The sequence below is a fragment of the Aythya marila genome (assembly GCF_965140915.1).
Source record: "Aythya marila genome assembly, chromosome: 6".
In the NCBI taxonomy this organism is placed as follows: Eukaryota; Metazoa; Chordata; class Aves; order Anseriformes; family Anatidae; genus Aythya; species Aythya marila.
In genome coordinates this window covers 31,680,218-31,701,876 of record NC_139047.1, presented here as the reverse complement: position 1 = coordinate 31,701,876, position 21,659 = coordinate 31,680,218, and the positions used below count along the sequence as shown (strand labels likewise).

General features: G+C 45.4%; 1 protein-coding gene across 1 annotated transcript; it reads left to right on the top strand.

The window, feature by feature from the left end:
* Nucleotides 1-2,476: 2,476 nt before the first annotated feature.
* On the top strand, nt 2,477-21,284 carry SCTR (secretin receptor). Its single transcript, XM_082763331.1, is given in 17 exon segments — nt 2,477-2,551; nt 2,627-2,753; nt 2,755-2,811; nt 2,814-2,863; nt 2,865-2,916; nt 6,777-6,903; nt 9,107-9,217; nt 13,565-13,668; nt 13,954-14,051; nt 15,033-15,165; nt 15,884-16,037; nt 16,129-16,189; nt 16,716-16,785; nt 19,409-19,500; nt 19,595-19,733; nt 19,909-19,950; nt 20,987-21,284. Coding segments are annotated over 16 exon segments (1,530 nt in total). The 5' UTR covers nt 2,477-2,551; nt 2,627-2,690; the 3' UTR covers nt 21,164-21,284.
* Nucleotides 21,285-21,659: the final 375 nt, after the last annotated feature.

Below are 21,659 nucleotides of genomic sequence, written 5' to 3'. Positions count from 1 at the left end.
TGGAGCAAATAGTGTATTAACATATTTCTCCTCCCACGGAAACATGATTCACCTGTGTGTCTCTCTATTTGCACGGTCATAATGGAGTGTGCAACTAAATCCATCTCCACTTCCACAACAGAGGAGATGAATGTGATGCACCCCTGGTGGAAAAGCACTCTGTAAGGTTTCCTGAGAGGTGGGAAATAAATAAAAAAGTAGCTGGAAATAGAGGATTATTGGCCAACAAATCTTCAAATTTCCTTGGGATGGCTATTGTAAATGAGGATTTTGAACTGGGATTTAAATAGGTGAGTCTCACCTTGATTTTATATCTATATTCCAAATATCGGAGGAAAAATGCATGGCCTGGTTGTCAAACTGTAAAACAGGGATTACAAACAATTCTTTAGCAAAGCAGGAAGAAAAATGAATGATTAGACTGAAGAACTAACGGAAATTTTACGTATTAATAAATATTTAATATTGAGGTTCGTTAGGGTACTTGATAAGTAAATAATCCTATAATCAAAGTAACATAAAGCAAATTAATTTATTCACTGCTCAAGTTACCATTTGAAGTATTTCAAGATTGCATGAACAAATTCCAGTGTTTCATTTCTGGTTTAGATTACTGAAACAAATTCCAGCTGTGACAAAGTTAAAATAGATATGCTGGGTAGGGATGAATGTAGCAAAGTGCAATGCTACTCTGTTTAATAGAGCAACACCTTGTTTTGGGATCTGTGTGTTCTTGCTAATAAATCTCTACTAATAATTCTCTGCTAATAATAATTCTCTGTAGTCTGCTACTGCTTGTAGGTTTCCCAGCACAGCGTGGCCCTCCCACAGTGCTGACATCAAGCAAGGGTTTGCACAGGTGAGAGTTTTCCAGGTCTTATCTTATATCCATCGTCTTTTGAGCCCTCAGCCTGCACATAAATATAATGCAAGGGTCACAAAATATTGGGTCCTCATTCACTCTCTTGGTGTTTAAATCCAGTATTGGCTCTTCAAAACCCCTGGGCAACCGTTGCCTCTATCAGAAAATGCACACACACACACCCATCTAAAAGTGCTTTCAGAAGCAAAGCTGCATAGATGCCACAAACACAAGCATGAGCAGTGGCTTTCAGGGGAAGCTGTGTCAATAACAACAGAATAATAAAATTTTATTTGAGCCAAAGGAAGAGAGAGAATGACTTAGCAGCCCACTGAGATGATGCAGCACTGCCAATGCGGTTTCTTCAGACTACTATAATCACGTTGCTTGGCTGCCTCTCATACCTCCTTTTAACAATCTGTTTAACCCTTTGGCCAATTTGGCTGGGCAGGACAGCCATAGCGTGGTACCTCTTCTCCAGCCACAGCTTGGTGACTTTGGGGATACAGGGAGAGATGAGGGAAGTGTGTAGGGGAAGCAGAGCGCTGCAATTTAGCTGTCCTGGGGAGCACATGGAGAGATGAGCTGGAGTTCATGTGGTTGGAGTGGGCACAGGAAGGGGGACAAGACTCTCTAGGAAATCTTTGTTACGCTGCTTGGCAGGTGACTTGCTCAATCCAATGACGGGATTTTCTGTGCACAGGTAACAAGCTAGATGTCTTACAGTCACAGCCTTTGACTTAAATAGGAGCTCTAGAGCACACCCCAGCAGACCGGAGAGCAGACCCGATGTCCTAGGGAGCCCCTCGTCACATTTGGCCTATGTCTGGAGTGACAGGAGGTGGTAAACTGGAAAAGGTAGCAAAAGGTGATTTGAGACACTTTAGCATAGCTGAGGGTTGCAGTGCTCTGAGAGTGGGCACTAGTGCACTCTGCAAACTTCAGCTCTTTCTTGAGGCCGTGCTCCTTTTTGTGCTACAAGTAAACTTGGGAAGCCCAGTTTGGAGTGCCTGCCATGGTGTCTGGGTGCCCATGCCCTGGGTAAGCACACCTTTGTAGCAGTTTTTCCACAGAAACTAAACCTGTAGAAATAAAGCATGCTCTGCCACCAGGGAGTACCATGAGGACCCAAATGTGAGGCTTTCATAGCCCGTAGCATCAGGACCACATGCAGACCGCCTGTTTCTCTGGATGCTGGATGAGAGGCTGGAGTCCAGGGGGCGTTTGGAGCCCCCTTTGGAAGCGGTGGAAAGACCAGATCCTCTTTGCACCCTTTCTCTGATAGCCTAACCCCAAAACCTAGCTCACCTCCAGCACCGGTGGCTGGGCAGGAGGCGTGTGAAGCTGGACCTGCTGCAGCAGGCTGTGCCAGCTTCCCAATTCCCTCTGCCAGCCTCCCGATTCCCAGCGCCCGGGGATGTGAGCTCGCTGTGGGAGGCACGTGCAGAGCCGCCGGGAGCAGGAGCGGTGCCGGCAGCCTGGATCGCATTCCTCAAACCCTGTTTCCCAGCAGGGCGCTTATTCCAGGGCTGGGTCCTCCCCGGGCTGCGCTCTGTGCTAATGACTATTTCCCCTTGATAGATTACCCGTGCCATTGTGGGGCTGACATCTTACCCGGGGGGCCCTGCTTGGTCCCTTATCATGGGAGCATGAGGAATGATCCTTCCCTCCCGACACCCGTCGATAGCAGTGAGTAATAGCCGGGAAGGGAGGCAGACGATAGTAGGAACATGCTCAACAGAGGTGCTGTTATTCTTGGGACAGGAGGCAACTGCGGAGGAGGAGGAGGAGAGCTTGGAGGGCGGACGGGGGGGTCCTGTCATTGCTGATGCTCTCTGGGGCTCGGCAGCTGGAGAGAAACGTTGACTCGGGATGGTCAAAGCTGGGAAGGAAAAAAAGCAAGGAAGGAAAGGAATGAAGTGAAAGGAGCTGAGAGCCAGGCTGGAGAGCACACAGACAGCCTGGTGACCTCTGGTGCATGAAGGATGAAGGAAGCAGACTGAGTGACTATGTGGACTGTCTGGGTGATCATCTTCTGGATTTCAACCGTCCTGGTAGGTGCTCGGGGCTATTTATTGCGAATTGCATGGAATCGTGGTGTCTGAATCTCTGTGCCGTTAAGTTGTGGCATCGTAATTTTAAAATGTCTGTGTATAAGCGAGGATATTTTTTTATTATTATTATTATTATTATTATTCTTGCTTCTGCTGCTTCCTGCACTAATTGACGTTGTCCAGACAGCCAGATGCTGGGTGCCTCAGTTTCCCCGGCTGCATAACCTGCCTTGGTAAACTCAGCCGGTGCTGGGAGGAAGGAGGGAGGACTTGATGCTGTTTCGAGAAACTTTGCTGGTTTACACACGCAAAAAATCCCCTCAGGAATGCCCACCACTGCCAATGCCTCACTTGACTCAGATTGAAGGAGTGTAAGGTGGTGTTGGCCCCACACATTTTGGTTCCCTTCTTTTGGCTTTACCCATTTACTGGGAGTTTAGGTGATGGACGGCCACTGCTGTGCTCCGGGCGCCCAGCTGAGCCTGAGGTATGATCTCTGAGCTGCTTGGGTGTTTCAGATTTTGCAAAACACAGAAAACCAAGACTGAAATATGCCCAGCTCAGCTGTAAGAAGCTGGGAGATGGTTGAACTCTTGGTCAATACGGAGAATTGCTGCAACCACTTGGAAATTCACTCTGTCCCAGCAGGGGATTCAGCTTGAACTCTGACAAAACCTGAGCGCTGCCAGGGCATTTTAATTGCACAGGGACTGCAGCCTGCATTGCTTTACCTTTTGATTGCATTCAATAATTAAAAAATGACTGTGCTGATTTTCTTGTCATTTGGGTTTCTTATTCTTAGGTGCTACCCAAAGGACTCTGTAAATAGATGTCTTCACTCGAGGTGCCACTGAGACCACCTCCTTCTACTTGCTCCCTTTCTAGTCCTTCAAAATACAGATTTTGTTTACAGAATATAGCCTGGCATCCTTTGTTCTCCCTTAAGCACTCTCATTAAACTAGGAATACGTATTTTCAAATTCAAACACCTGGGAATTCTGTGGCTGCAAATACTATTCATATTAAATTGTGTTTAGATCCACTCATTCACAGGTTAAGAAATGTAGTTGGCTGTGCCAGTAGTATCACAAATTGCAGATTTCTGTGCATTCTTGACATCTAATTAGCACAACTATTTCTGTTTGGAATGGTTTCGATATGTTACATTTTCTTTAAAGAAATAAAAAGTGTAGAAAGTAAGAGGATGCTTTGTCAAAATCTGACAACCTGGGAGCTGCTTCAGGGAAATATTTAGGAAGAGATGGAGAATCCACACCTACGGGAGTGGATTTTCCTTCTGGAGTAAAAGGTGCCCTCAGGACACGTGCGGTGCCTGTACACGAGCAAACAGCGGGACACACATGAGGAAGGCACACACGTATGTGGAGGTGCCAGGGCAGAGGCAGGGCCAGGTGGCCCATTAATGGCACATTTCAGGGTGCTCAGCAAACAGTTGTGGCCCATCTGGTTGGACTTGCAGAGAGGAGGGAGGCAGGCTGTGGGAAGCAACGTGCCTGAGCCAGAACCTGTGGGCTCTCTGCTCTCACCGGGGTTAAAATCCAGTTGCCACCAGGTCTGGTGTCAGACAGGGGTGTCTGATCCAGAGAGAAAAGTTGACATCCTTCTGCTGGGTCAAAGAGTAATGGGGAGGCATTGATTACACCATGCTCCTGCTTGAGCAACATTTTATTAAAAAAAAAATAATTTTCTAGGTGGTCTTCAGCTCTGGATATGCTACCAGCATGCAGCCCCATTCTAGAAGGAAAATAAAGCAGGCATTAAAAATCTTTCTGAAACAAAAGCTCTCTTAGGACATACCTTTCTAAAAAGGAAGCAGCACCCGCAGGATATTTTTTTTAAGGTGAAAAATACTCCCGTTACTGAGATCATCACTCAGGTGGTGGCTAACGTTTATTTTTACATGCATTCAGTATTGTGATGAGCAACCCGCATGCACACCAAACAGGTTTCGTTGGCTGCTTTAAATGTTTAACGCTAATATTGATTTTTAACACAATTTCAAGGTAACTTTTGGACAGTTGCATTTGTATTTGTGTATTATGAAAATGTAGTTAATTGCTTTACTATTGGTAATCAAATACATAATGACAGAGAGTGATAAATAATACATTTTGAAAGATCTGTCAATATTTACACAATGATCAAATTCAGTCTTCAGCTAACAACTGAAACTACTCAATGCAGTTACCTTTCTTTAGCCGTGTTACTCCAGCTGGACATTTCCAACTTTTCAAAGATTAAATGGATTTAATGTATCTAAATCCTGGTATCAGAGAATAGTTTATTTAATCTGAATTCTTTGCATGAGTGATTCAAGAAAATTCATTACATCATGCACAAATGAATGGTTTTAAGTTTCTTTATTTCAGGATGCACAACGACGAAGGAGAAAGATGGTGCAGTAAAATAGAATATACCAATTAGACAAGGCACAAAACACTGCTGAAAATATCAAACTTTGTTCAGAAATGCAATACCCCAAATACTTCCAGCTGAAAAAAAAATGTGAATTTGGTCTGATTTTTCTTTTTTTCCTAAAACTAATCAGAATGTGATCAGCAATTCTACACGATTGGTTAGGTTGAGCAGTAACATGATGCTGTCGGGTTACCTCTTCCCACTCAAAATGTATTAAAACAAACTGTTTATAAAAATTTCAAATAATACAACCCGATGACTTGTTTTTAGTCTTTTAAGTATGCATGTATATATACACTTGTATGTATATATCTACATACAATTTCTATAATGGGAATTTATAAAGTTTTGTTGTTGTTATTTTGTTATAATGGGAACCTGGCTGTATTCAATACTTTGATTGTCATAAATGATGGAACAAGGCAAAAATAGCGAAAGTACTTTTTTCCACTCACTGGGGACCATGCAGGTCTGTTACAGCTGGAAATCAGATTTATGGGTTTTGATTTGGACAAATACAGATGTTAGGGGTGCCTGATGTGCCTGGAAGAGCGTCCCACAGTGATTCAGGGTGACTTTCTGGATACTGCCTGAAAGCTGAAACATCCCAGGCTCTGAGGACAGTTTTCAATAAACATACTGTAAGATATTAAGACTGGGATCTTGTCCTACAAATCATTTTGCACTGGTTTTTAATACATGCCATGTTAATGGTGGATAGCTGTTTTGTACATTCATTTTGGCCCACCTACATAAAACATTAACCGAACATTTAATTGCTGCTTCAGGACCGAGTTAAGACTAACATTTCAACCCTTCCTTGTGAAAAAGGAGGATGGAGAAAGAGGAATGTGGCATGGTGTGCTCGGGCCAATTTACGATTGGTTTCCTCACAAAAAAATTCCCTGAGACTCTGCTAGCAGTCAGCTTGGCTCCTGCAGCTCCGTGATCGGTAGCAGTGAAACAGGCTTGGGTGGTCTGCAGCCAGTGGACATATTTGGGCCAGCCATGCAAGTAAATGTCATCCAGGGAAACAAACTGCAAGGGTCTGCGGTTTGATACTGCCAGAGGTGGATAATTAATTCTCTGTTGCTCCAGGAGCATCCAGCAGTGCCCTGGATGCTTCTGCAGGTTTGGGGAACAGCAGCATGCTCAGGTACTTTATTTAGCAGAATAACAGCCTCATTTCTCTCAATAACAACCTCAGCAAATGGGAGCAGACAGGAGCTGAATCTGTGGTTGCCTACTGCTATCATAAAAACGCAGACTTAATTAAGAAAATTGACTGTATTTCAAGGAAATACGCTCCACAATCAATTGACGGCATTGCATGGAAAATGTGAGGACAAGGGGGGCGAATCCTGTTGAGGGAGCGCACGTTTTAAGAGGAAAAGTGATTGTACTGCTTTTCAAATTTGCAGATCAGGGCTGCCCCACTTATCTGTGACCTCCTGAGCGTCCTGAAAAAGGAGGAAGAAAACTGTGCTGAGACTCTGTCCCTGGAGGCGAGGAACAGGACACCTGAAAATGATCTGCTCCTGACATCAGGTAAAGGATGGGGGAATGTGCAAGGCGAAAACCATTCTCAGGTCAGCCGAGTGGCCTCAGTACCCCCACGTTCCTTCCCACAGGAGGCATGCACCCCATGCGTGCCTCTCAGTGAGGAGCAGAAAAACAGGTAAGATGTGTTGCAAGGCTCTGAGAGCAGGATTCAACCTTACTGTGATGGCAAAAGGTAATCATATGAGACTTCAAGGTCAGTGGTTTGCAGTCTTCACAGCTAGAGAGCACATCAGCAACAAAATGTTGTGAATTGGAGAGGATTTGGAGTTATTCTCACCTTAGACAAGGATATTTTTATAAAGTCAGCCCACTAAGTACAAAGTTACTCAGCTGTATTTGCCTTCAAAAACAATGAGTACCTGAAGATCTTCCTTGCTCCTATTAGATATAGATCTATTGCCTGTTTTCGTAGCATGCCTAGCCTTTTTCTCTGTCTTTGTGTTTTCCCTTTCAGCCTGATGGGTGTGAGACTGCCCTGGGGCATTACGCCCATATAGCTGAAGTTACAGGGTACTTCGTGGCAGGCTGGCAGATATTCCGGAATGCAGATCTGACTCATCGAATATAAAAAGAAACTTAATCTAGTTGGATTAAGTTGGATCCAAATGTTAAACATCCCCCTAGATACTTTAATACAGGACATCCCTACTCTCTGTGCCTTTCTCCCCAAAGAAACAAGTTAAAACTATAGCTCCATGTTAAACCTTTGAGAAAGCATTTCCAGTGGCCATCAAAATGCCTCTTTAACCTCTGCAAAACAGATCAAACAAGTCACACTGGCAGGAGCTTGGGGCTACCCACGTAGCAAAAAGCTTTAAGCTGGAAGTGGCCAGAGTGACTAAGCCCCTCTCCGTTGCTGTAGCTCTGCAAACACATCTTCTCCTGACAGTGAACCCCTCCCAAAATAAAGAGGTGGAAGATGCCCAGCTGTCCCCAGGTAATGGCTTCTGAAGAGAGAGCACAGGAATTTCCTTCTGCTAGTCTTTACTGAAGGAGGGTTTGTTACCTTGGTGAATTATAGAATTATGCTTTTATTCCAGGAAATAATGCTTTTATTATACACATTTCTCCATCCTTTTTTTTTATCTGCATGTCCGAGGTCTGCATGGAGAAAATCCTATACAGGGACTTCAGTCTGAAGAAGAGAAACAAAGCTCTGGGGATCCAGTGCCTGCCCTTGGTGTACCATACAGGGAAACAGAGCAGGGGCTTTGCAGGGTGTTGCTAACCCTCCATACCCCATCCCTCCTGCACCTGCTGCCCCAGAAGCTTTGCCTGGTGTGGGCAGGCAGCACCAAGTGGAGGAGCAGGAAGAAAGGCAAAGCAAGGGACAAGCTGCCACAGTGCTGTCTCTGCTGCACCCTCACGTCCTTAAAGAAATGGCACAAATGAACAGAGGATTTACATTTTCCCCTGGCCTGTAAATGTGGTGATCTTCCCTTCACAGCCTTGGGGAAGAGCTCAGTGAAATTTTGCTCTCCGACAGCAGAAGAGCCATTGATACCCGCAGCTGAACCCAGTCCGTGGTTTATTGTTGTTATTCACTCCAGCACTGTCTGGACATAATGAAAGAGATGAATTAGAGGCAGAGTATTTATGCTTGTACAATGCTGTTCCTCTCTGCCCTTTCCCCAGTATCATTCTGAAGCTGTTTAAACTCCTAGTCACGTTGTGCCTTTTTGTGTTTACACAAGGATTATGTAAGGAAAACATCAGGCTGATTCAAAGTGGAAGCTTTAGAAGGGTTGAAAAGTGAGCTAAATTTTTGACATCTGGTTTCCTTCATCTTTCCAGGGCTATTCACTAGTTACCAGAAGACAAACTGGTAACCAAGGGCCTGGTGCAAGGCTCCCCATGGCCCAACTTTCTCTGTCCAGCTGGTAGAGACCAGTGCAGTCAAGGACCTGAGTGGGATGGGTCTGGAGCCTGCAAGGGGATGGCGTGAAGCCAGGAGGACCTGTTCTGTCCCATCTAGGTCTCGATAGGTCTCAGCAGGACTTGTTCTGTCTCATCCAGCTTGCTTTTCAGGGTACTGAGTATCTCTGTTCCCATAGCTGCCTTGGTCCTTGGGAGATGTTGCGTGCTGTTGCATTTCTGGTAGATGTTTCACGGTGTTGCATTGCTGGGAGGTGTTGCATGGTGTGTCCTCGCTGGGAGAAGTTTGATGGTGTTTCCTTGCTGCCCCCAGGCAGATGTGCTGGAATGTGGGATAACATGAGCTGCTGGCCTTCATCAGCTGTGGGACAGACTGTCGATGCTCCCTGCCCCAAATTCTTCCAGATGCTGACTGGGAAAAAAGGTAACGCTAAAAACACTCTTTTCTTGCTGAGATGTCTTTTGTTAAACATGGTGTTTACAAAAATGTCACCGTCAGGTCTGAACTTGAAGGAAAATTTGGCCCTGCTTCTTTTAAAGACCAACGGCCACTTAGCAGCTCCATTTCCATCACTAATCTAAACGTGGGAAAGCCTGGAATTAAAGTAGCAAGATGGTTTAAGAGTTTATTTCTCTTAGACAGGCAGAGAAAAGTGCAGGAAATAAATGCTATCCTGAAAAGCAGATTTAACACGGTTTCTTGAGGGAAAGAGTTTTCTTCACACAGTCTCTGTTTATGTATTTCCGCCTGTCTTTCCCCTTCTAATAATTCTTAGGCGGCTGATCTCAGCCAAGCTTGACAAGAGGGCAAAAGTTCACACAGCATTAATCTCACGCAAGTTTTGGCAAAAACAACCAACCAGGTAAGGGAAAGAACCCCTTTTGTGCCTCCATCAAGTGGAAATTAAGGGGGTTCACCCATAATGTGTGACGGTCTCCACGCAAGGATGCAGCACAAATGCACAAGAACTCAAGCTTCATTAGTCCCATGGCTCACCAAATCCCTTACTCAAAAAGATATGAGTTCAAGCAACATTTGTTGCCCATTCTTTGAGATTTCTCAGCTAGAAATGAAGTGACATTTATTCCCAATATATTACAGTAATTGTGAGCCATTAAGTAGTAGTTTCTGCCTGCTTTCTGTTAATTTTGACTTTTTAACAATGCCTGAGAAATGTGCTTACATTTCTCTTTGGTGAGTTAATGATTTGAATCAGAAGAGGGCTCTCCTTTCTTTGGTTATAGGACATGGATTAATGAGACCTGATACTCACAGAAAAGCAGACAGATTGATTTTATGGAGGGAGGAACAGGAGGCAAAGTATTAGATTGTCTACTAAGGATTAGATAAGTAGGAAGAAAAGCATTTAGTTCTCTTTAAATAAAATCAGACGCGAACCATATGCATTGAAAGAAATACCATGCTGCTTTCTGTACACAGAAACAGTAGCTGCCCATTGAGTCCTATAATCTCGTCTGAAGGTAGAAGAAAAACTATATAAAGACACAGATCACTGAGAAAATCATCTGTCGGGCATGTGCTCACAAATTTCAGCACAGTGGTACCGAGCCTTACTGTGTGCTAAAGGAAATCCCTGCTGGTGCAGCCACTAGAGGGAACTGCTCCCTGCCTCTGCCCTCGCAGCCAGCACCGGCCAGGCAGAAAAAGAGGAGTTTGTACATCCAAAGGTCATAAATTACATATCAAATGTGCATTGCATTATCTTGGAGATAGATAGTCTAACAGCTTTAAACTTTGGTTGCCCTCCTTACTGAGAAGCTGAGAGCTGAGCCACTTCTGATAAGCACTAATCAAAGTGACAGTGTTCAAAACAGAAACCCAAGACATGGTTCATTGGCATTTACAGCTTATTTCAGTCTCTTCATCTGGCATTTTGGGTACAAGTCAGCAATAGTTTATTCTCATTCTCATAGCCACATTCTTCTCTGATTTTGCACTGTGGCTGGCTTTTGACTCATGCATTTAATTACCGCTACAGTTGTTGCCCTGTTTTCAGCAATTTTGCAAAAAGAAAAACAAATATCATTTTGTTTGAAAGAAAAGCAAAAATTTTATTTCCTTGCCACTTACAAAAGAGATGGGCAGCCACAAATGCCAAAGACCCATATGTGCAGGGATGCAGATAGCTCTGAACCCAAATGCTGGTCTCTGTGAGGCCGAGCTTTGTGCTGACATCCAGACTTGTATTTGCAGCCCAGACTGTCTGGCCTCTCCTCACATAACAGACCAAAGAAACAAAACAATCTGAAACCAAGTAACATACCAGAAGTTCACAACCCACAGGCAAGAAATGGGGAAAGGTGTGATGTCTGTGGGGAGTCAGAGGCAGAGGAGGAAGCTGCATGAAACGGCCCCAGTCCCACAGCCCTCCCTTCAGACATTGTTCCCTCTTATCCCTGAAGTCCTCCAAGGCACCCAACATTAGATGGGCTGCAGCCCCTGAGTCTGCTCTGAGTGGGGCATGCTGCAGTTTCCCCAGAATGTATTTTATCATAAAAGCAGCATTGTTAAAATTGTGCTTATGTCCATCCATATAATAAGCCCTGCATAATCTCGTATGGTTTGCTTGTAATGCAATTGCAAGCAGACACCAGCACAGAACTTCACCTCTCCTTGTCTGATCAACTTTGACATCCTTAGGCGATGCCCAGTTCTGGACCTGTTTACAAGCATGACACTCTGCTCCCAGTACATGGGTCTTTAATTGAAGCTGAAGTAGAACATTTGCCACCATACCTCTCACTTGCTCAGTGCCAAGGCAGGATCACAGAATCACAGAGCAGCTGAGGTTGGAAAGGACCTCTGGAGGTGACCTTGTGCAAGCCCCTGCTCAAGTAGGGCCACCTAGAGCAGGTTGTCCAGGACCATGTTCAGATGCATATGAAGATCTCCAAGAAGGAGACTCCAGAACCTCTCTGGGCAACCCGTGCCATTGCTTGGTCACCTGCACAGCACAAAGCGCTCCCTGATGTTCAGAGGGAACCTCCTGTGTTCCAGTTTGTGCCCATTGCCTCTTCTCCTGTCCCTGGGCACCACTGAAAGAGCCTGGCTCCATCCTCTTTGCACACTCCTTCAGGTATTTACAGACACTGATGGGATCCCTCTGAGCATCCCCTTCTCCAGGCTGAACAGTCCCAGCTGTCTCAGCCTCTCCTCATAGGTGCTGCAGTCCCTTGGTCAGCTTGGTGGCCCTGTGCTGGACAGAGAGACCCATGGTTGGCCGGGGAGAGCTCTTTCTCTTCCTTTTGTTGTTGCTGTGCTGCAGCAGCGTACAGAAAACCTGGCTTAAAAAACAAGCCCAGCCCTTCCAAAGATGCTAAGCTGGAACAAAATGTTCATAAAAGCATCAGAATAATAGTCGGGTATGGACACACCCAGAGCTCTCCCCACTTGGAGATCTCAGCATGTTTGCTGTGCCTTGCTGTTTTACAGAGCTGAGGGCAAACCAAGTGTGGACATGCTCGGAGGTCTCCAGAATTAACCCGGAGGTAGCAGGAGCCCTGACTGTCCTGACAGTCCCAGCAGGGCTCCCAAAAGCATAAACCAGTGCCAAACACTGCTGCATATGCATCTTCCCCTGTTCCCTCAGCGCTGCAGGGATGTTTTGCAGAAACTGGATGCCCTAGAGTCCCTGTGGCTAAATGCGTAGACAGGAATAGACTTTTATGGTGCCTGCTGTCAAGGCTTCCACTAAGGACTGCTGATTTCAGGTCCTAAGTCCTTGCAAGTACAGCTATTACTGCAGCAGAGCCAGGGTTTTACGCCCTATTTCTGAAGGGTGGCTCCGACTGAACAGATGCATGTGATTAGGACAGCAGGCAGTGGCTTTATTTCTTTGTGGAAGTTTCTCTTCTCTTCAGCCCGTAGCCTACCTGCCTGCTGGGGCCATTTTCTTCGGGTGAGATTGCAAGGTGTGTTGGTGCTGGACACGAATGTGGGCGTATTCAAACCTGTCCTGTTTAACCACGTGCAGCTTGGTGGTGACCCACCTCACCCAGCTTGAGGAGTCAGATGTCCGAATAGAAGTAGGTCAGACAAACTGCCCTGTGCAGATGTCTGTCTGAAAATGAGATGTTTTCTTCAAATGGCTCTTTTTCCTCCACTGACTAGAAAGATGGCTGCAAGGGACACACTTAAACTCAAGCATTTTGCTTTCAGAAGTCTAACTTAAGTGAGGGAATTCCCATCCTGGCCTCTGATTTCCAAGTAAGCAAGGAAATCAACTGCATAAGACAATGCCTGGCCTTGGCTGTGGATACAAGCCTTTTAGTTTCCATTTAAGTCTCCCCAAAAAGCTGTGCCCATCTAACGTTTTGTGTTCTCCTCAGACTGTGACAAACCACAGTACAACCCTGAGGTGGTGAGAATGTCCAAGAAAGTATCAGGCTTGCATGGAGTATGAATCCATGACCGAACAAGTCATATGTTTGCTGATCTTGGAACTCTGGCCAAGAAACACCAGATGTACCGAACAGTATTATTTATGTTGCAATTAATAAAAACACATCCGTCACAGTCATCCCTGAGCTGGCAAACAATATTATGACCCACACAAATACACTGGGCAAGTATCAACACAATCAGCTCAGCTGCATTTCACCTCCAGCTATGCTGAGTACACTGCCTGGGGAAAAAATGTTCTCCTTGCTCTTGGAGGAACCCTTCATGTTGGTGATGGTAAGGAGAACAACGATATGATTGGAAATAGTTACACCTGGTTTTGTCTCTTTTGTTGTTGTAACCATACAGGTTTTGTCTACCGAAACTGTACCAGCGAGGGTTGGTCAGACCCGTATCCAAGACCAGATATTGCTTGTGGCTACAACGTCAATGACACCACAAATGAGAAAAGAGTGAGTCCAAGTGCCTGTGACCACAAATCTGCAGCTCTGGGGCTCTGGGAAGGGACGTGCTCAATCTATTAAGGAGAGACTGAATAATGTGATCTACCCCAGGTGGGATTGTGGGTGTAAGTGTTCTTCAGCACAAATGCTTTCGCAGTGAGTTTTGCTCAGTCTAAAACTTCCACAGCTGATTTTACAAGAAAATCTACTTGATAAGAAATAAGGGATAGCCTTCATTTGGTATGGGCTACCAGATAGTGAAAGGTAAAGATGTGTATATCTGTTCCCCTGCAGCAAGCCTATTTCATGACCCTGAAGACCATGTACACCATTGGATACTGCACCTCCCTTGTGACGCTGACAATAGCCTTAGTGGTCCTGGCCTCTTTAAGGTGAGGAGAAGCATCGCTGGGTTGCCTTTGGGCAGGACGTCTGGTCATCTCAGCTGACACAGACCCTTCTGTTGGCTTTCAGGGCAAGTTAAACATTGCAGTATTTCTGAAAACTTTCACGTAAATCAGTGATGGAAAATGAGCTGAGTCCTGTCTCACAGAAAATGTCAGGGCTGTTCCTCATATTGTGCACTCCTGTCCTTTCCAAAATATAGTTTATGCTATTTTGCAGACTGGAGTTTGCACCATCTCGCTGCTATGATTTTGCCATGATTTTGGTGTCCCTGGGACAGAGTGTCTTTCCTCCTAGTGTTTTTTGCCCCACCCAAGACTGTGGCTAAAACTATGCTCTAAGAACCAGTGCATTGACTTCTAGAGAGGTGTTGCAGGCTTACAGCAGTGACCTGACAGTAGGTTTATCTTCATACAGCTTTATAACCTGGAATTTGCACTTTGCTGCTTATTCAGTGAAATGCATCTCCCTTACAGTAAATATCAGGGAGGCACCTCTGGTCAGAGGAACCCCAACTACTCCACAGACTAGTCATGAGGCTGCAAGGCCTCCTAGCTTGAATTATCTGGAGACATAATACAGAAAACACTGCAGGCACAAATGCACTGTTGAGACAAACCAAGGAAATCGACCTCAGCGTGGATAAACACAGCTCCTTGGCTTCATGATGCCCTGGGAAGGAGAGATGGGAGCTAAACCAAGCATATTGGCTTGAAATCTCAGTTCTTCTGGCAACATTCAGCTATTTTTAGTACCTGAGTGTAGCAGATGTGACTTCTGCTTTTCAAGGTCTTCTCTAGAGTATTCCTCTTTGGAAATCCATTAGTCTTCCTTTCACAGTCAGAAAAACAGTGTTCTTAAGTTGTCAGTTCAGCATTAATAAGGATTGAAACCTGGTGGTTACAGCCACAAGCTTCCTGCTTTGTCTAGGAATGTAACTTCATAGAAGCTCTCTCTTTTCCTTGCAGAAGACTTCGCTGTACGAGGAACTATATCCACATGCATCTCTTCACATCCTTCATTTTGCGAGCCTCATCTAACTTCATCAAAGATGCTGTTTTGTTCTCCTCTGAAGACACAAACTACTGTGAGGCACACACGGTAACCCTTTGCCTTCCAGCTTATTCCACACTTCAGCTTCCCAGCAGGATCCCAGCCATAGTTAGTGTGCAGGGAAGAAAATCTTCATCCTAGGTTTCTATTTGTCATACCAGGGTATGGGAGGGGAAAAGTATGCCCTGTCCCTTCTCTGTTGCTCAACTCCATGCGTTAGTTGTTCCAGGCTGAGATTTCCCTGTTTTGGGAAGATTCTGCATGAGTGAAGGAGGTATGAGGATGTAAAAAGGGGCCCAGGCTGGATGAAACACGTAGAAACAGAGGTGCAGCTATAGATACCCATATGCAGGCATCTACAGTCCCCTCAAGTATTGACACAGAGGGTACCCAGGCAGGTCTAAAATAGGTGTCTGCATTCATCAGCTTGACTGCATTGACTAGATTGCTACAGAAGAGACCAGGAGTTCAGCACATGAACGCAGAGGCACCTAAATGCAGGTGTCAGAGTCCATAGACATGGGACACACCACCAGGGTGGAGATTCTTATGTGGATTTTAGATCCTGGTAATGGGGCTCACAGATAGAATATAAGAACACATTGAACTTTGAAATATAAAAATTTTTCTTTGTTGTTTGTATTGGCAGCAAAACATCTTGTAAATATTGGGGGGCAGGGCACTGGAAGCCATGTTCAGTGCTTTAAACTCTGTTTGAAAAGAGATACAAACAGAAGCAGAAGTTAATTATCCTCTGTTTCCTCAGGCTGGATGCAAGCTTACCATGGTCTTCTTTCAGTATTGCATTATGTCTAACTACAGCTGGCTTCTCGTGGAGGGACTGTACCTCCACGCTCTCCTGGTAATTTCCTTCTTCTCAGAAAGGAAGTTCTTCTGGTGGTTCATCACCCTTGGATGGGGTAACGGCTCTCCTCTTCATGTGCATAATTGTCACTTTGTTGTGCCTCTGGGATGGATTTGTAGAGCAGTAACTGGCTTTTCCAATTGCAGGTGCCCCGAGTGTCTTTGTGGCTGCGTGGGCCACTGCAAGGCAACTCCATGAAAACACCGGGTAAGTTATTTGGAGGGGGGAGTGGAGTTGTGCAGGCTGCTGCAGGGATTTCCTGCTCATTCCTAACCACTGACAGCCAAGCAAATCAACTGCATTTCAACTGTGGTGCAAGCCAGCATAGGTTCCCAGCATAGGCAGGGAAGAAACATCCAGCTGAACAAGCTGAGAGAGCCTCAATTTTAATTTGACTATTTTCAAGGGTGGAAGATGTCCTTCAAGAGCGAATTCTGCCCATGATGTTATAAACACCTGCATTTGATCAGTAAAGCTTTGTTCCTTTCTCTTCTCCCTTGCAAAATTTTGAAAAGTGGATGTAACTCAAGGGCAGGATATACTTTTGTCCAGTGGAGGTGAACAGTTTTCTGTCAGGGGTTTCCCAAAATGTTGCACCAGCTAAGTGGGAACAGGAAATTAATTCTGTAGAAGAGGGAATGGGGGCCCATCCAAAGTACAAAACAGACTAAATCCCTTTGAAAAGACACTAGTGCTTTGATAACTGAATGCACCTTCTCTTCTATTTTTGCAGGTGTTGGGACATTAACACTAATGCCAATACCTGGTGGATCATTAAAGGCCCTGTAGTTTTGTCTATTTTTGTAAGTCTTTTCTGGGACAAGCACATTCAAACTGTATTTTCAAATATTGTGAAGTCAGAGATCATCTACTCAACATGCTTTAAAGTGTGTTAATGAACTGATCTTAGACATGTGCCTGAACTGGCATGACACATGAATTACTGCTTAAGCAACTTCTGCTCAGCATGATTTTGTCAGTAACTAATGCCCCAAAGCTAAGTTGCAAGGAAAGCTAGAGTGTCCTCCCAAGAAGCAAGAGCCTGAAGAAGATCAGGTTTCCACATCCTGTTGATTTCATACGAATTTGGCTGGCTTGTGGAAGCTTGTTTTGGACTGTTTCAAGAAAGGCTCCAGAGGAGAAACCAAGTGGCTGTACATTTCAGTACAATAGCCTTTGTGTCTCACGGTCACTGCCCCTCTTAGCAAAGCCAAAAACAACTTGCCTTACATGATCATTAGCTTTTGTTTTGAGCAATGAGAGCAGCTCACAGGCTTCATGCACCGTCTGTTAGTAGACTGCAATTAGGCTATTAAGGCATTGCTCACTGAAATGAGACGTAGGGATTGAAACTCAGTGTGAACCTGCCCAGTACAGGGCAGAGGAGATGTTAACACTTTGGCACAAATAATATTCAACACCTAGGGTTTGAGCATTTGCTGGTGCTCACCTTTATAGTTTTAAGGTACCAAGGGGCTGCAGCTGCTTCATGGAGATAGTTCTGCCCAAGTGTGGGCCCTGGGGGTCTGCAGTGGTTAATTTGAAGCCTTACTAGAGAACCACGTGAGCTGCTAGCTACTCTCAAGTGACCTGCTGACACTGGGTAAGAATGCAGAAACTGAGGTATTCGTGTTGCCAGTAGGCTCCATTATGTTTACAAATCACAAACTGCAGCACTCGCACACTCTCTTGGAAACCCAAGCATAGGTGGTGGTTTAAACCCTGCTCCCTTTTACCACTTCACCCCCACAAGACAAACAGAAGACCACACAAAGTGATTCAGGATCAACGAGGCCACAGCATTTATTTTCCCTAATGAAAAGGAGCTGCTCAGCAATATTTAAATTCCAACAAGGCCCAGAAGTTCTGCAAGGTGAAAATCACAGTCTTCGTTTATCTTTTAAGGGCCACCCACTGTCCCCTTGAAACCCTGATCACATCTAGCCAGCTGCCTCAGGCGGGAGCCGTCTGCAAGGCCCTGCCTCCTTACCTAACAGAGGCTTTTCTCAAGCCCATAGCTACAGATGCAAACAAACAGCCAGTCCTTGAGAATTCAGATCTAATCTCTTTATTCCTCACAGCACACAGTCCTTAGCAGTTCAAAGGGCAGAAAATCAACACTGATAAGCTCCTTTGTCCTCCCAGACTAACACGCTGGCTGTGCTGCCCACTGGCAATTCCTCCCAGCGGGAGTCCCACAGTCCTCCCATTCCCAGTGGATTTTCATCAGCAAAAAGTCTTGCACCGCCTACAGGGCTTAGGTCTGACCCGCTGGGTTAAAAAACCACCAGAATCCTCAGACCTGAGCCCCCTTTTCCCCCAAGACTCCTACCGTATCTCACTGCCTTTCCTTCACACTCCCCACCCCAGCTCCTCACAGCTCTGCTCCTTCCCTCACCTCCAGCTCCCAAACTTTCAGCCTTTCCCACCCTCCCTCTCCAGCCCAGACCACACAGCCACGCTTGCTTCCTCCTCACCCACTAATTTTGGGAGCCCCCTGCCCCAGGGACACCCTGTGTCTGTCCCATCCGATGTTGATCCCTGTCTCCTGAGGAAACCCACCAAACCCACCACCCTGGAGCCCTGCAGGCACAGGCTGCCATGAGGCGGTTGCATGCCTGTAATGGCGCTTGTATGTGTCAATACACATAGGGAAGGGTTGAAGGCCTGGCATGGGAGCTTGTGAAAAGGTGCTGTGGGCATGCAGCCAGGTGCTGCCTGCCCCATTGTGGTGCAGATAAGGCCAAGGGTGGCTGGGTGCTGCTGTGGGAGCGGGCATGGCCTCCACTGCTGCTCCTGCTCTGTGTCAGGGGCTCGAGCCCACAGAAGCAGCCATTGCTTCACCTGCGCTCAAACGCAGCGGTAGATCAGCATTTTTATGTGGGATCCACCCTCAGAGAGGGGGGTTTGAAGAAGGAAGAACTGTCCCAGCTCTCCCCTAATCCCACTGTTAATGGCTTTGCCTCCGCCATCTGAAACCATTCTGGTGTTTTCAGCAGGGAGCAAAGGGTGCTCGCAGGTGGTGTTGACAGCCAAAGCAGGGCCTGTGGCCTCATCCCCCAGCACACACAGGGGCTCCCCAAGGCCTTTCCTGGTCCCTTTGCACTTCAGTGATTTCTCCCATTAAAAAGCCCTGACCATAGCTAGCAAACTCTGGGAAAACCAGGCAGTTCCCAAGCCCTGAGTGGCTGGGCAGGCTGGAGAGGCATGGGACAGGTTAGGGGACAGGGATGGGGACAGGGAGAGCTGCAAACCCACAGACCAGCCCCAGCCCCTCAGTTCTGCCTGCTCAGCCAAAACACCCCTAACTGACTCCACTGAGACCTGGCAACTCGCTTTTGGTTATGGGACACTTTTGTTGTTTGCTTTTTTTTTTTTTTTCCCATATCCTTCATTTTCTTTTTATTTCTTTCTTTTTACTTTCAGATTAATTTCATTCTTTTCATCAACATTTTAAGAATCCTGATGAAGAAGCTCAGCTCACCTGAAAGACGGAGCAACGATTTCAACCAGTACAAGTACGTCCTGCACACCATGACTTTATACCACATCAACCCACCAGGCTCCTCTTGCCCCTTCTACACTGGTTTTCCCCTTTGTTTCCACTCCCAGGAAGCTTGCCAAGTCGACGCTCCTCCTCATTCCGCTCTTTGGGGTTCACTACATCATCTTTGCTTTCTTCCCTGAAGACACAAGTAGTGGCACAATGGAAATTCAGCTGTTTTTTGAACTGGCTCTTGGATCGTTCCAGGTAATCGTTGACATGCTACTCTTTTCTTTAAGTAATATGAGGTATAACGTGTAGCTCTGCACAGAGGCCCAGTGGCAATAACAAGTTGTCTGATTTCCTTTGAGATATATCATCTGAATTTAAAAGCTGGAACTGCGGTTCTAATTCTGTGACTATGGTTCTTTTTATCTTTCAGGGTTTTTTCGTGGCTGTACTTTATTGTTTTCTTAATGGTGAGGTGAGTTTTGTGTAGATAACATTCTTTTTTATTGCTCACGTATATCTCATTAATTAGTAGGGTATGTTTTCTCCAATGAATTACATGTTTTATCTGACAGTTTTCTTCCCAGCTACTTATCGTCACTCCTGAAATACCTCCTAGACCTGGCAAACCTAAGTAATCATATGCCAGATGCGAACTTCATCTCTCATCTACTGCAACCCTTTCCTAAATCAGATAGCATTATTACTGTCTGGGAGTGGAGGGTGGGAGAACCATCCCGCACACAGTCACACTGAAAATCAGAACCTGATTCTGATGTATGATGGTATGATCTGTCATCCTGTGTCTGTTTTTGTTGCTTGATCCTTAGGAGGGAATTTAGCAAATGCTGTAGCGAGTCCAAATTTATTAGGACTCTCATAAGGTAAAGCTTTTGGAAGAAGGTCTGTTGCCTTTGTGGTCCTATAACTCCCAGGCTCCTGGGCTAGAACTGGCACTCTAAAATACTGCTGCTGGTAGAGGCAAGGCGAAATGTTATCCAGACTTGTGAGATCCTGAGGTTATTGGAGGGAAAGAAAAGAACCCAAACTGTTAGTTCCTAAGTTTGGAAGGAAAGTTGATTTGAAAGGGAGAATGGGTTTGAAAAAATGTTGGATGGTGCTTTAACAGGATTTCAGAAAAACAAAGTTGTTTTGAAAAGAAAATCCGCATTTTTTTCACCTTTGTGTCAAAATGTCCCATTTTAATTAAAAAAATAAAAATCTTTGACAAATCCAAACCAGACACTAAGGCCAGCTAGTCTACACAAACAGTTTCAACATCAATTAAACAGAAAAACAGGTTCACAGAAAATTGTGTAGCTGCAACAGCCGTATCACTAGAAGTAACAAGAAACAGGCCTTACCCTAATCCCTTAAACTGGGGGTTAAATAAATAAATCCAGACCTTGGCAAAGGTAACCATCTCTCCTTTTCCTGTTATACTGCTCTCTGCAATGCTGGGCTCCAAGATAAACTAGCTGAACCAAGTATTTTGTGATCTTTCTACCTAGGTTCAGCTGGAAGTTCAGAGAAAATGGAGGCAGTGGCATTTAAGCAAACACTTGCATCAGCACGTTAGCACCTCAGCAAGTAACGGAGGAAGTGGCTTAACTCAGGAGATGCAGGTAGTGAAGTTGAGCCCACCACAGCACAGGAGAGCAACCCTCCAAAGATCAAGCATGCTTTAACACCGCACCCTTGAGGGATACCTCCGTGCTCAGATACACATGATTAAATCCCATGGACTGTGCTGGGAGTCTTGTGTATGTATCCGAGACCGGGACTTGGCTGTGGATCAGCAGTTCTTGAAGCACATCTGTTCGTCTATATCCTGTGTAGCACCAAAGTTATTTTGCAAGGCAAAATGGGCCAAAACATTATGCTCTTCCTTGGGTTTCTGGCCACAGTCATTTGTGTTTCTTTCCACACCAATATTTTTAAGCTGCTATTTCTACCTTAAATGTAGCCTCTCATTTTCCACGTGGCTCCCTTCCAATGCTAGGCCAGGCGGGTGAGTTTCAGATGTTTTGTATTTCTTCTGCTGTTGAAGCTAGGAGGATATTCAGCTTTGTAAGATGAAGGTTGAATACCGTCCTTCAACACAGACTATGGGTTTGAAATACAACGTCACTGTACCTAGAGTTTACTAAGGTTCAAAGTCTTTCTGTTGATGATGGACGCTGA